This window comes from Leopardus geoffroyi, chromosome C3, assembly GCF_018350155.1.
Source record: "Leopardus geoffroyi isolate Oge1 chromosome C3, O.geoffroyi_Oge1_pat1.0, whole genome shotgun sequence".
Classification (NCBI taxonomy): Eukaryota; Metazoa; Chordata; class Mammalia; order Carnivora; family Felidae; genus Leopardus; species Leopardus geoffroyi.
The window spans coordinates 81,169,842-81,185,021 of NC_059338.1; the positions used below are offsets into that span (position 1 = coordinate 81,169,842).

Genomic DNA, 15,180 nt, shown 5'->3' on the forward strand with positions numbered 1-15,180 from the left:
TCTAACATAATGGACCAATCAATCAGCCACACTTCAGGGGACCTTACTGAATACAAGATACCATTGTCTGTAGAGCAATAGAAGACAGCATTCTAGAAGGCAACCGTGCGGTTGAAAAGCAGCCTTCAAAAAGGTAACATTCATAGCAATCCAATAAGTATAATCAATCAAGTAAGTATTATCAAAATAAGTAAATCAAGTATAGGGAATATGTGTATGAGGCTGTCGCGAGCCCTAAGCATCTGCCCTAGGCGCTTTTCTTGATGAGCAAACTGTGACACAAAGCTCAGTAAACTTGTCTGGGGTCCCGTAGCTAGTAGGTGTTGGAGCTGGGGTTCAAATACAGGTAGTCTAGCCCTAGATTGACCATTTTGCTCATGACTGAGACTTCAAAGGATAAGTAAGGCCAAGTGAGGATGGGACAGACATGAGGCGAGCAGTCAATGTCTGTGGCAGGAGAGAGGGTACTTGTAACTTAATAGAGCTGCAAGCCAGCATGTTCAGACCTTCACGAGTCAAGAGGAAGTGAGATGAATCACTCCCCAATGTCAGTACCCTATCATCCTGAACCAATTAGGAATTGTCTTGCCATAGTCCTGTTCTCCTGTGTGTTTCCAAAGTAACAATGCACTCCATTCTGAAACCCAGTGTTTTATATTCGATTGACATCAGCTTCCCAAATATTGTAAGGCTCTTTCTTGTGACGGTGCTGGAACTGGAGTTCAAACATGAAAAAAAAGGGAATGTATTATTAAATTCTAGCACAAATAGGATAATAGCATTGAGAACCTGTGAATTGTATTAATCCCCCATCCGACAGATAAGAAAAGTGAGATTCAGAGAAACTGGTGTCGCTCACGGTGGGGGCACTGACTGAGTGAAAGATCTGGAGGCAGAGTGAGTCTCCCAGCCTGCCATCTGAAGAAAACGAAAAGCCTAAAGCCATGCGCACTTTAGACTGGACAAATGAGGACTATGGGGCATTTTTAAAGCCATCGGCAAGAAGCATTCAGGAAACGAAAGGAACTCAAGCTTGGGGTCTACAGGAAATACCTTTTCACAGTAAAAATAGACCCAAAGTGGGAAGGAACCCTTGGCAAAGGAGTGAGTCCTCAGGCACTGGGAGTGTCCGAGTTGAGGGTATTTAGAGCCCTAGGGGGGCCTGCCCCAGCTCAGAGGATAGAAACCCACTTGCTCCAACAAAGCAGAGAAGATCATCTGATGGTCACCAGCAGGCATTGGAGTAGACACCAGGGATGCCACGGGAAGGCTTCCTGAAGGCCACGATCCATGGTAACGCCAAGGTGCTGTGCTAAGGGCGGTGATGATGGGGAGGCAAAACGAGAGGAGAGGGACTAAGTACGCTAAACGTTACTCGTGCTGTTTTCAAAATCTCATTATCAAATCTATATGACGAAGCTGGTGTGAAATCCATCCGTCAGCTGACAAAGAAGAGTCAGATCTTGTGCAATTAGCTGTTAGAAGAAATTCAGACACCTATCTGTCCTTGAATTAACTGTTCGGTGGCTAACTTACTATTTCCCAGCTGGTGTGTGTGGGCATGCCTCTCTGTGCCTGTGCCCCGGTCCTAGGTAACGCTCTTTGCAGCCCCTGGTGATACAGATTGTCTGTAGTTTTATCGGGAGTGACGATGGCATGTCATGATCCTTTGGGGGAATTTTCCAGGTTCCCCTCCAGATACCAAGCAGGTTGTCAGCATGCAGACAGAGGCCTCAGGACTAAGGAGCAGAAAAAGCATTGTCCTGAAGCCGCAGGGAATGTGCGGTCTCTGAGCAATGTTGTGCTCCCCCCCTGGGGAGCTCCAGCTACAGGACACTGACTTTCCCACGTCCTGGCCGTAACACTGAGCACTCAGGTCAGCCTAAACCCCGGGCCACACCAGGATGTAGGCGAAGAATAAAACTCAGGTAACTGTCGATTGTCGCCAGCAGTCCGACAAGTTGGACTGATACTGTTTCATCAACCTGGCCCAGATCGTCTCTTGGTGCTGGGGACGTGGAGCCTGAGGTGTTGCAACGGTTCTGTTCCTTTGTTTCCTCTACGGAGTCACTGTGAAATTCGAATCAAGGATGACAAAGTTCCAAAGCCAGGCTTAGCTGTCTGTTCGCGCCCTCTCTGGCTGTTAGGGAAAATGAGGGGCTTGCTTGAGGCTAATTTTAAGGTCGTCTTCAGTTTTGAAAATCCTTTCCTCCTCCTGAAGGAATTGGATGCTTCTTCATTTAGTGACTCCAAGACGGTTCCGGAAACTAGGCAGGACTAAGGCAAGTTCACATTCAGTGTTGACCTTCCAGAAGCTTTTAAGGCTGGACAATGAAATTACTGGGCACTCCGGATCATCAAAATAAAGTTGGCACCGTTCGCCGGGGCCTCCTCCCTCCGACAACAGAAGGGCATTGAGCATGCTGGTCAATCCGTTGGGTTTCCCTGTGTGGAATGAGAGGGCTTGCACTTGCTGGAACTCTCTTAGGCTGCTCTCCCCTCTAAGATTCTGTGACCTTATTTTTTAATAGTTTCCATGAAAAAGGAGGCAGGAAGACTCAGGCAAAACCGTTCCCTGTGTTCCAAACCTAACACAAAATAGAGCGAGACCCTTCAATGACTCAAGTTTACTCATGAAGAGAGTCCATGTGAATTTGATTTGCGACGTTTATGGATGTGTGCACTTCTGTTTTGTTAAAGTGACGTTAGTTCGGAGGAAGGAGAGCAGGAGAAACGCGCAGAGTCCCTTCCCGTTCCTTTTTGCTGCAAAGGGAATTGCATTCACTTCTGGGCTCTCGCTGGGAGGTTGGAGGGAGGGATGGACGTAATACTCTGTGAAGGGTTAATTAAGATATGGACTCCTCTTTTTAAAAAAAAAAATGTTTAAATGCCTTGTTTCTTCTTGCTGTTTTCCCGCCACTCCAAACACTGGTAAAACTTAACTCTTCCAGAAGTCCAGCTTTGCTATAAAGTAATTTATTCTCCTTTTTTTTTTTAATTACAGTATTCTCAAATGAGGGATGAAGTATTCAAGTCAAACTTGGTCTGTGCATTTATCGTTCTCCTATTTATCACGGCAATACAAAGTTTGCTTCCTTCTTCAAGGTAAATACGAAAGGACTAAGTTATCAGGTGAAATGTCTTTGTGCGTTGATGGTCCCTCACCTGGAGCCAGCCCGCTGACCTTTTCAAAGGCTCAGAATTTAAAATAATGGGATCCAGGATCCACACGGAAACGTTGGCCAGTTATCAGTGTCTGTCCGGGTTGTCTTACTCTGCATCATCTCCCTGCTCTACCAAGGCAAGAGTCTTTCCCCAGTCTCAATAAAAACCACAACCAAAATCAAAATAGGCCCCGCTCTGATTTGACATTGCGCCCATGAATGCGGCAAGTAAGTATTAGAGCCTCCCTCCCCATGGTCTTGTCCCTTTGTTAATGACCTCTTTGTTGTTCATAGATATAGCATCATCATAGCTTCCTGGGCCAGCGAAGTTGGCACTTTAATAACACTGCAGACACCTATATGTGGCCAGTCACCGTTGCAAATACTTTACATGCAGTAGCCCATAAAATCCTCATGGCCACCCTGTGAGGTAGGTACTACTGCTGTCCCCATTTTAAAGAGGAGAGAACTGAGGCCCGGAGTAAAGGAATGACTTGCACAAGGTCTCACAGTTGCAAATGTGACCGCCTCGATTCAAACCCAGGAAGTCTCCTTCCAGCGTGTGGGCCCTTGACACTCCATGCAGACACAGACTCGTATCGCACAGGTCCTAGGTGCCCCAGCCAGCATTGGAACCTAGTTCCGGGTTAGTCTCGTGGCCATGCTTTTTGCCCTTCCTGTACTTTGAGGAAGCCCCTACCTGCTTTCTTAGGTAAATTCCCTTCTCCCAAAACTTACCATGAATTTTCCCCTTTGATGAGATCGACAAATACTTGTTAAATGTCTAATACAGGCAAGCGATATGCTAGACCTCGAGTATGGTACAATTTTGTGGGAGGAGGTCTGCATCCTCTAGGACACATTAATGACGACTGTCCGGTTAATGAGCACTTATTACCTGGCAGAAAAATGTTCAATCCTTTGCATGGGTTGTCTCCACAAAGCCTCAAAGACAACCAGTAAGTGAGGGTGCACTCTGATTCCCATTTTGTAGATGCGGCTATATCCAAGGTCACATATCTATATAATGGCTGAACTGGGAGTTGAATCCAAAGACAGAGTCTGTGCTTTTAACTGCTTACCTACTATGTACCCGAATCAGCGATTCATTGTGAGCAGATGGCTTAAGGAAAAGTTGGCAGAAAAAGTAATGTTTTGGGCTGAGAAGAATGAGATAGAAAGAGTGGGGGAAGATTCCCAGTCTTAAAAAAGAGCATTGGCAAAGGCACAGAGGTGCGGAAACCCTTGTGTTTGTAGAGTCGTGGGCACATGGGAGGCTAGAGTAAAGGTTTATGCAAGGGTATGGTGGGTGCCATGGCTGAAAAAGGAATGAGCTAGCTCACAGGTGCTGTGTCCACAGTGATAAAAGGTGTTCAGGCGCAATAACACTCAGAGAATGGCCATGCTTGATGTCTGTGGATGGGCAGGGATACGAGGAGGAGAAAGATGGTGGCAGAGGGCGTGTATTTCTGAATCTGGCAACATTCCCTCATATCTGAACAGCTAGATAGCAGAACCAAAAACCCCATGGACTGTACTACAGCCAAAACAGGTGAGGCAGGTGCCCCATAAGTTCCCAAATGGAAGTGGGGAGCAACAATCTCCCAATAGCCCCAGGATTGGTGTGACGTCAGCGTCTGTGTGTGAGGAATCAGAAACAAGCAAGTAGGCACCTGTCATATCTGGGAACGAAAGGAGTCCCACTAGAACCAACGAGGGACCATTTACTGGGAAGTGTCATGGACCAGATTGAGAGAGCAGCTGAAAGCAGGAAGGGTTTGCCCAATCCGGCATCCAGGGAGTGCAAAGGGCCACAGCAAATCTGCAGAACACGAACTGTTACACACGAGGAACTCCCCAAACTGACCACCCCATCTCCCTCCCAGGAGAGTGCCTTGGAAGGATCTCTGTGAGGGGAATCAAGAGTACTCACAATACGTACTATAGAGGGAAAAAAAGAAAGATAGGGTCCTTGTGAAAGTGGAAAGAGAATGTAGCCATCACTTTTTTGAACGCCACAGGAAATCAACTACAGAAACAGCGCTCCAGAGTTAAAATAATAATAATAATAATAATAATCTCTCCTAAACCACACCTATTTCGAAAAGCTCAGCAAAGTTAGTTTGACACGAAAATGAGCAACAACACATATTAGTGGCAGTCCCATACCCTGCTGTTACAAGAAAAAAGGGAAAAAAGTAGATCGATATCCTGAGAGTTGATGAAAACACTCCAAAAAGACAGGCCTGCAACATATGTCAAATCTTTAACCCACTCCTTCAAAAGGAATTGAAGCACTTAATGCGGTTCCAGACATGAAATAACAGCCTAAACCAGAATTAGAAAAACTTAGGCAGGGGCGCCTGGGTGGCGCAGTCGGTTAAGCGTCCGACTTCAGCCAGGTCATGATCTCGCGGTCCGTGAGTTCGAGCCCCGCGTCAGGCTCTGGGCTGATGGCTCAGAGCCTGGAGCCTGTTTCCGATTCTGTGTCTCCCTCTCTCTCTCTGCCCCTCCCCTGTTCATACTCTGTCTCTCCCTGTCCCAAAAATAAATAAACGTTGAAAAAAAAAAAATTTAAAAAAAAAAAAAAAAAAGAAAAACTTAAGCATTCGACAAGAGCGCTCAGGAAAGGAAGAAAAAGGACAAGACAGATTTCGGAAACAAAGACTTAACAAGAGAGAGCATAGAGCACATAAACAAGGCGAGGAATGTCTTAAGAGGAACAGAAGGTGAAAAGGAAGGATTTTTTTCATCAGAAAGAAGAGTAAAAGGGTTCTCAGGGCCCCTCCCCCACGCCTTCATGCCACATGGACAAGAATCCAGAACATTAATGGTGGGTTATGGCTGAAAGGGCTGCAAGACACAGACTCTTTCTGAGGAGGTGTACTCAGGGGAGCCCAGTTCGAGAGGGGAGACAAAAAACAAGGACACAAGAGGAATTTGAAGCGGGCCATACATATACATATACATACACATACACATACACATACTGTAGACACTAAACATAGCCCACCTCTGAGAGACAGTTACTTAAATCCTCACAGTAAAGATACATTCACCTCCATTTCTCTTACCTGACACAATATGACCAGTGTTCCACAGAAAATTACAGGACATTCCAAAAGGCAAGAAAAGACAAAGCAATCATTAGAATCAGACGCAGGCATGACAAAGATGCTGAAATTATCAGAGAACCTAAAATAACTATTTTTAATACATCAAGGGTTCTTCACAAATCTGTGTCTCATCCTGGTACGGGCCCATGCCAGTTTTCTGTGTTTCATTCCAGTTTTAGGCAACGTGCTGCCGAAGCGAGCACAGTATATTTGGTGTTCCGGCAGAAAAATTAGACACCGTGCAAGAACAGATGGGCAGTATAGGTAGATAGAAGCTCTAAGAAAGAATCAAAAGAAATACTAGAAATGAAAACACTACAACAGAAATAATGAATGGGTTCATCAGTAGACTCAACAAAGCCATGGAAAGAATCAGAGAGCTTGACTATATATAGGTCAGTAGAAACTCCCAAGCTGAAATACAGAGAGAAAAATAAGTGGAGAAAAAAACAGACCAAAACATTTAAGAACTCGCTTTAAATATAAAAACTCAAATCAGTTACAAGTAAATGGATGGAGAAAGATATACCATGCTAACACTAATCAAAAGAAAGCTGTAGTAACTATATTAAGTTCAGTCAAAGTAGATTCAGAACAAGGAGAATTATCAGAGGTGAAGAAGGACATTACATAATGATAGATCAGTTCTCGAAGAAAACATAACCATATGGATGTCCTGTCTTGTATCTATTTATGAAGAGAGTGTCAAAGTACGTGAAGCAAAACCTGATAGAAGCGAAAGGAGAGACAAATCTATTACAGTTGGTGACTTCAGCACTGCATCAGGGACAATTAGATGAAGCAGGTGGGACGGTGTTAAGGACATAGCCTGAACAGCCAGCCAGTGTTAGCTAATCAACTTTGATAGACTAGTCCATCCAACAAAGGAATATACAGTCTTCCAAGCTCACATGGGACATGTCCTAGAGTACATTCTGGGCCATAGGCCACACTTCACCAAATTTAAAAGAGTAGAAATTATACAAAGTATGCTCTCAGACCACAGTGGAGTTAAACTAGAAATCAATAACAGAAAGATAGCTGGAAAACCGCCCAATACTTGAAGGTTAAATAACACACTTGTAAATAGCGCATGGGCCAAAAAAGAAATCTCAAGAGAGATTTTAAAATATTTTCAACTAAATAAAAATGAAAATACAATTTAGCAAAATTGGTAAGATGCAGCCAAAGTAGTTCTTAGAAATTTACAGTAGTAAATGCATGTATCACAAAAGAAAGATCTAAAATCAATCGTCTAAGTTCTCCCTTGGGAAACCAGAGAAAGAAGAATTCAAACCTAAAGTAGAAGACAAGAGATAGTACAAATTACGGCAGAAATCAGTGAAATCGAAAACAGGAAAGCAACAGAAAAAACAAAACAGAAATCTGGTTCTCTGAAAATATCAACAAAATCGATAGGCCCCTGGCCAAGTTAACAGAAGAGAAAAGTAGACACACACACACACACACACACACACATACACACACACACACGTTACCAATATCATAAGAGAAAGAAAGGTTTTCACTACAGATCCCATGGACATTAAAGTGATAATAAAAGAAAACTACATATAACTCTATGCCCACAAATTTGATAACTGAGATGAAATATACCAACTTGTGGAATGAAACACAAACTACCCAAATCCACACAAGAAGAAAAAGTGAACTTGAATAGCACTATATCTATTAAAGAAATGAAGTTAATAATGTTAAAACTTAGTAAAAAGTAAAACACCAGACCTAGATGGTTTCACTGGTGAATTCTACCAAAGATTTAAAGAAAAAAATAATACCAATTCTGCACAACCTCTTCCATAAGTTAGAAGAGGAAGGAACAGTCCCTGACTCATTTTATGAGGCCAGCATTATCCTAATATCAAAATCTAGTAAAGACATTGAAATAAAGGAAAACGAAAGATGAGTATCTTTCATCAACGTGGACATAAAATTCTCAATGAAATATTAGCAGATCAAATCCAACAATGTATAAAAACAATTACACACCATGACTAAGTAGAATTTATTCCAGATAGGCAAGGTGTGTTCAACATTTGAAAATCAAATGATGCAATCTACTGTATCAACAAGCTAAAGAAGAAAAAAATCACATGATCCGTCATTTGACACAGAAAAAGCGTTCGACAAAATCCAATGCCCATTTAAAGTAAAAACTCTCAGAAAAGACAGAAATATAAGGGAAGTTCCTAAATACAGTCTACAAAGAATCCTAAGTGGTGAAAGACTGGAGGCTTACCCCCTAATATCACTAATAAGAATGTGCTATCTCACTACAACTATTTAATATCCTGTTACACATTCTTGCTAGTAAAATAAGACAATGAAAAGGAATAAAATGTATACATATGAGAAAAGAAGAAATAAAACTATGTGTATCTGCAAATGATGTGACTTTCTATGTAGAAAATCCCAAAAAATCCATCAAAAAAAAAAAACACCCTCCTAAAATTAATGACCGAGTATAGCAAGGTCACAGCATAGGAGATCAATACACAAAAGTCAATTGCTGTGCCATATATAAGCAATTGAAAATTGGCATTCGAAGTTAAACAATATTTTTTAAAGCACCAAAAATTCATCCCTGGGTATGGATCTAACAACCTATGTACAGTATCTGTATGTATGAAACTAAAAAAACACCAATGAAATAAATCAAAAAAGATTTAAATAAATTCTATGCTCATGGGTTGAAAGACTTGATATTATTAAGATGTCAGTTCTTCCCAAGTTGATCTATAGATTTAATACGGTATCACTCAAAATCCTAGCAAGCTGTTTTATAGATATCAACAAACTGATGCCGAAGTTTATATGAGAAGGCAGAGGATGTAGCATAATCAATAAAATAAAAAAAAAAAAACCCCAACAACAACAAAACTAGATTAGTCACACTACCTAATTTTAAGACAATATAAAGCTACAGTAACCAAGAAAGTGTGACATTGAAGAAAGAGTAGACACATAGTTCAACAGAAGAGTGAGCCCAGAAATAGATTCACACTAATATATATAATTAACTGGTTTGTGACAAGGTGCAAAGTCAATTCAATGGAGGAAGAGTATTTTTTCAAGAAATGGCACTGGAAAAATTGGACACCCATATGAAAAAAAAAAAAAAAAAGAACCACAAACCTTACATCCTTCACAAAAAATGATTCCAAATGGTTCACAGACCTAAATGCAAAGTATAAAACTACCAGAAGAAAACTTGGGAGAAATTGGTGATCTTGGGATTGGTTGGGAGTTTTTAGATTTAACACCAGAATCATGATCCATGAAAGAGAAAACTAACAAGTTGGGTTTTATTGAAATTAAAATCCTGCTGGGTGAAAAGCACTGTTCAGAGAGTGAAAACACAAGCCACAGACTAGAAGAAAGTGTTTTAACTCGCATATCTGATAAAGGACTTGTATTCAAGATATACAAAGAACTCTTAAAACTCAACAATAAGAAAACAAATAACCCAGTTTTTAAAATAGGCAAAAGATCTGAACAGACCACCTCACCAAAGAAGATTAACAGATGTCAAAAAAGCATATGAAAAGATGCTCAATATAATTTTCCATTAGAGAAATGCAAATTAAAACAACAATGCTATACCAACACATATCTATTACGATGACAAGGGCCAGAAAATAAGGAAGTATTAACACACACACACACACAATGATGGGAGAATGCCAAAGGGGCATGGGGGACAATTGGAAAAAACTTCCCAGAGCCAAAGCTGAAACAACTTGAGTAAGAAAATAAATAGAATAGTATTTTGGGTTATAACCCAAAATACAAAATAAATACCAATGGATTGATACTGATAGAAATAAGTGATTGAGTGAATAAATTAAGAATTAAACAATCTCCCATTCAGAAAAATTCCAAATATTCTATGTAGCTACTCTGTCCTCAAGGAGGTGGAGTTTAACTCCTTACTCCTGTGGGGGAGTGTGGCTATCCTAAAAGTATCTTCCTTCCAAAGAGTACAGTATGAATGGAGGGAAAGCATGAAAAAACAGGACACATACTGTCTCAGCTGATGAAGGGTAACATCAAATCAATAGGGATAAATCACGTTGGTAGGATGTGATGAGAATGGCACATAACCTTTGTGGTCTTCCTTTCAAAAACCCATAACCTAATCATGAAAAAAAACCAGATGACTTCCAACTGAAAAACATCCTACAATATGCCTGGCCAGTACTCCTCACAACTCTCAAGGTCATTTAAAGCAAAGGAAGTCTAAGAAATTGTGAGTAGAGCCTACGGAGATATGACAACTTAATGAAGGTGGTTTCCTGGATTGGAGATGCAAATATGGAAAGCCCTAGAAAGAATGTCCAACCCAGTATGAGCACGAGGGGCCAGACTGTGCTCTTGAAATAATACTCCAGTTTTTGTTTTTAAGAAAATTTTTGGAAATATTTGTGATTCCAAGGCTGGCGCCAGAAATACACAAGGTAGACTGGAACATCTTGTCCTACTAGAAAGTAAGGAAGCCATCAAGTTTATGAGCCACGCTAAAGGACTCAGAAGCCACAGTGAAGAACTTTCACTGTCCTAAAAGGGAATAATTGGAGTTTTGGGGTGGATAATTGTTAAAATGTTGAATGAAAACCTGGCCAACTATTTTTAACTTTAAAAGTTTATAATGACATTTTTTAAAAGTTGCTAACCATTGGTAAATGACAGAGAACTGATGGTTTATCTTGGAAACTAGTAAAAAAAAAAAAAAAAAAAAAGGAAAGAAAAGAAAGAAAAATTTTGTTTTGTCTTTCCTGCATGAAGTGCACCACAAAATTACCAAATAGTAGGTGAATCATCATCATCAATAGTAGGTGAAACATCATCAAATTGTTCAGGCCAATAATTTTTAAAGAAATTATAGAATTAAAATATCACCGTTTTCCAACACCTCAATGACTTAATGGATCTAGGAACTGCACAGAAGCAGAGACAACCATGTCTCCTGATGAAGAACACAACACATCTATAATCTTACCGAAGGGATTGAGCCTAAGTGATCAGGCCGTTGAATCCAGCTTCTGATTTGCAAGAATCATGGAGGATGAAGTCTGCTGAATGAGTATGCAAAAAATCCAGGCAGTGGGAAATGCTATTGGTCAAAGGTAATGTATTCTTCAATAAATAAATTGTAAGGAAAATAAAGGGATAAAGAGAGAATCTGTAGATTTTTTTTCAAGACTTAAAAGATAAAGCAAATTTAATTTAAAAGTGGCCAGGATTAAACTATAATGTCTGATGGTAGATGATAAAACTGTAAAGAAAAGGAAAAGTGATTGGTGTTGAAGGAGAGGGTGATAACTGGGCCTAGGGATGGGCTTTCAGACTGCCCTGCAGAGTTCTGTTTCATGGACTCAGTGGTCATTACAAAGGCAGACACGTCATAATGACTAATGAAGCTATACTTCAGTGTGGTTTCTGTATGCTTCATTTTACAATTAAAAAAAAAAAAAAGCTTTGAGAGAGAGAGAAGGAAAGACTATGTACCTCTGCTAAATTGAATGCCTATTATGAGCCAGACCTGTGTTAGATGCTGGGAATAGATCAGTGAACAAAAAAAGACCAAAAGACCCAAAAAATATGTTCTCCTGGATCTTATAGTCTAGCGGTAGGAGATAAATAATGAAAATATATGCATACGTCTAGATTTATATGCCATAAATATAGCTATTTATATAAGTATATAGTAAGTATAAGTATATTATATAGGCCCGTATGTAGATGTGTCTGTCTATGGTGTACATGTAGATGATGTATATGCCATATATATAGCTACTTATATGCTATATACAGATAGATCCATATGTAGATATGTCTATGTCTATGCTATGCATATAGATGATGTACAGACCGTGTACATGTATTTTCTACATATATGAATGTACATTCATATCAATTCTACATCAACGAATGAATCAGGAAAGGTACCAGGGAATGCCATAAGGAGGTGGGTTTCCTGACTCCCCAAGAACCATGTAGGGCCCAGGGTCTCAGGGATGGTCTCAGGGTGGTGAGCTGTGAGTGATGGCAGGGTCTTGCCAGATTCACCCAAACTTCCTGGAGTCTCCTCTTCCCTGCAGTCAGGGGAGGTGTGGGAGACGAGAAGGACCATATCTGGTTCATGCTCCCTCCTGACTCCTGGAGCACTGGGTGTTGACATTCCCAACAAACATCTTTTATGTGTCCATTTGTGCCGGACCCGGGAGGTACACAGTCCTGCTCCCTGTCATCATGAAGTGGGGGGGGGGGGGGTGGTGGAGGGAGGCAATTAGCTGAAAAGCTAGAATATGGTGCAAAGAGTCTTATGGTAGGGCAAGGGTAAGGTGGAAGAGGATGTGTAGGGGTGAGGTAAAGCAAACGGATCAAGGCAGGCTTTCCAGAGGAGGTGACTGTCATCTCAGCTGCCTCCTGATGGAGCTGGCTGGGTCCCGGGAGAGGACTGAGAAGGAGGTGAAGGGTTTGCAAGCCTTGCTGAGGAATTGTAACTGGTTAGCAGAGAAAACATTATCGAAGCGTTTCAATCAAAGAAGCGCTATGGTCGGCTTTGTGTTTCGAAGGATAACACTAACACGGAAAATGAATAGGAGGAATGGTCTGTCGTTGGGAAGACCAGTAGGAGGTGGCTACAAAACTCTGGGTGAGAAATGGCAGTGGAGTAGAGAGGAAGAACTTGCTAGACAGGGCAGAGATGGACTGGTGGGGGCCAGGGGCGGGGGGGGGGGGGGTGGGAGACAGAGAGGAGCCCAGGATGGGGCTGAGCATCTGGGCTGGCACCACGGCAGAAAGGGTCTTGCCAAAAGGGAACTGGTGTGGCACTTCCCGTGGCCTGGGCAGGCTCCCTTCGCAAGTGCCGCGACCAAGGAAGGTGAGCCAGCCCCGATGCCTGGCTCCTGGCTTGACGGGAAGAGACCTGGATCCGGCTGCACCTGCTGGCCGGTGGGAGTCCCTGACTCTGCGTTGCTAACTGAAACACCAGCCAGCGCCCCAAGCCCACTTGCACAGCGAAGAGAAAAAAACTGACAGTGGAGAAAAATTCCAAGTTGAGCTCTGACCAGACGGTCCACGTGTTGTGGGGATTGAGGGGTCCCTTTGCCCCAGGCAGGGCACAAGCTTTCATTAATGTGCTCGTTTCCTCTCCAACTCATTTTGTTTCTGCTCGATTCTTCACGACTCAACAGATGGTAGGTGCCTTTCACTTTGCATTTCTTCCATTATGGACTTTTTAGCAGAGGAGACCATCCCTGCTCATGTGACCGAAGCTAATTCCCAGCCCCCAAAGCAAAATTGCACGGACCCTGGCAAAGACAGCGCTTGCTTGGCACTTTGCTGTAATTTCCACATGCACGCAGATGTTCCTCTCCCAGTGGGCAAACTGAGGAAAGAACAGAAAATATCTTTTGTGATTATAGAACAGTGTATCTCAGTCTACATGCATGGTGATGAGGAGGTGGAGGACAGACAGGAAGCAGGTAAGGTGGGGGGAAGAGGGAAGGAAGGAAGGGGAAAGAGAAAATATGCAAGCAAGAGAGGAAGGTTAGAAAAGAAAAAGGAAAGGAGGGAGGGAAGGAAAGGAAGGGAGGAAGGGAAGGAAGGAAGGAAGGAAGGGGAGGGAAGGAAGGAAGGAAGGAAGGAAAGGGAGGGAGGGAAGGGAGGGAGGGAGGGAGGGAGGAAGGAAAGGGAGGGAGGGAAGGACGGAAGGGAGGGAGGGAGGGAGGAGGAAAGAAGGAAAAAGGAAGGAAGGAAGGAAGAAAGAGAAAGAAAGAAAAGAAGAAAGAAAAAAGGAAGAAAGAAAAAGAAAAGGAAGAAAGGGAAAGAAAGAAAGAAAAGAAAGAAAGAAAGAAAGAAAGAAAGAACGAAAAGAAAGAAAGAAAGCCACTGAATCTTATTATTTTCTGTGCATCTTACTAGCTGTGTGTATGTACTTGGTCTCTCTGGAGCCTCGGTTTTCTCATCTGTAAAATGGGAATAACAATGCCAACTTCTCAAGGTTGCCACGAGAATTAAAAGAACTGTATCCATTTTGCTAAATTCTGGTTTCCTTCCCTTTCCTGAGCCGTAACATTTTCATCTGTTGAAGTGGCTAAGAATACCTACCTCTCAGGGTTGCTATGAGGCTCAAATGTACTATTGGACTCATAGGCTCTTTGCAGATTTTGAAGGGTGATTCAAATGTCATTTTGGGGTATGATCCAATTTCCTGTTCCTACTATACCACAAGCTGCTAAGCCTATTCACCCATCCGCATTGATCCTTGCCGCCCCCCCCCCCCCCCAGCAAACATCCGGTCATGCTACCAGCCCAGACTCTGCTTTAAAGACAGACTGCTGAGAACAGTTAGAACTTCATGTCTACAAATGATTTGGATAGAGCTGTTTGCAGATCCTTTGTCATTTTTTTCAGACTCGATTTCAGAAATGAAAGGTTTCCTTGCCTCTTATGTCCAGCAACAATGCAAAGCAAATTCAGAAACCCTGGATGCCCGAGTAGCTCTGTAATTAGATTTGAAAACTACAGATCATTGTTCTGATGTTTGTGTGTGCAGAAAAGAAATGAACGCCGGAGAGCGGCTGCAGGGATTCTTAGAGGAATTTTATACGCAGCACCAGTGCCCTGCATCTTGTAATTAATATTCTTCCCGTAGATCCTTAAAACGCCTTCGGTTTTCTGGATTTCACTGTAAATAGAGAACTAATGTTTCTCTGAGTTCGTATTATGTGCAAAGCATACTGCTTTGTGACTTTTAACCTCAGAGCCGCCTTTAATAGGTGTGCTTAACAATTCTGGTTTTGCAGATTCACAGGGATGCGCAGAAGAGTTAGTTACCTTGCCCGAGGCTGTGTCCCTGGTTAGGCTTTGGA

The 15,180-nt window shown here is 42.1% G+C and overlaps 1 protein-coding gene and 1 non-coding gene across 4 annotated transcripts in view; one reads left to right on the top strand and one right to left on the bottom strand.

The window, feature by feature from the left end:
* The window catches only part of ADCY8 (adenylate cyclase 8), a 224,807-nt gene that overhangs the window by 152,451 nt on the left and 57,176 nt on the right, over positions 1–15,180 (top strand). For all 3 annotated transcript variants that reach the window (XM_045453661.1, XM_045453662.1, XM_045453663.1), the window contains one exon: positions 3,005–3,105. In XM_045453661.1, coding sequence (XP_045309617.1) covers positions 3,005–3,105 — 101 coding nt within the window. The remainder of the gene's footprint in view (positions 1–3,004; positions 3,106–15,180) is intronic.
* On the bottom strand, positions 6,378–6,483 carry LOC123587089. Its single transcript, XR_006707145.1, has one exon. It is a non-coding gene; the product is annotated as a U6 spliceosomal RNA (small nuclear RNA).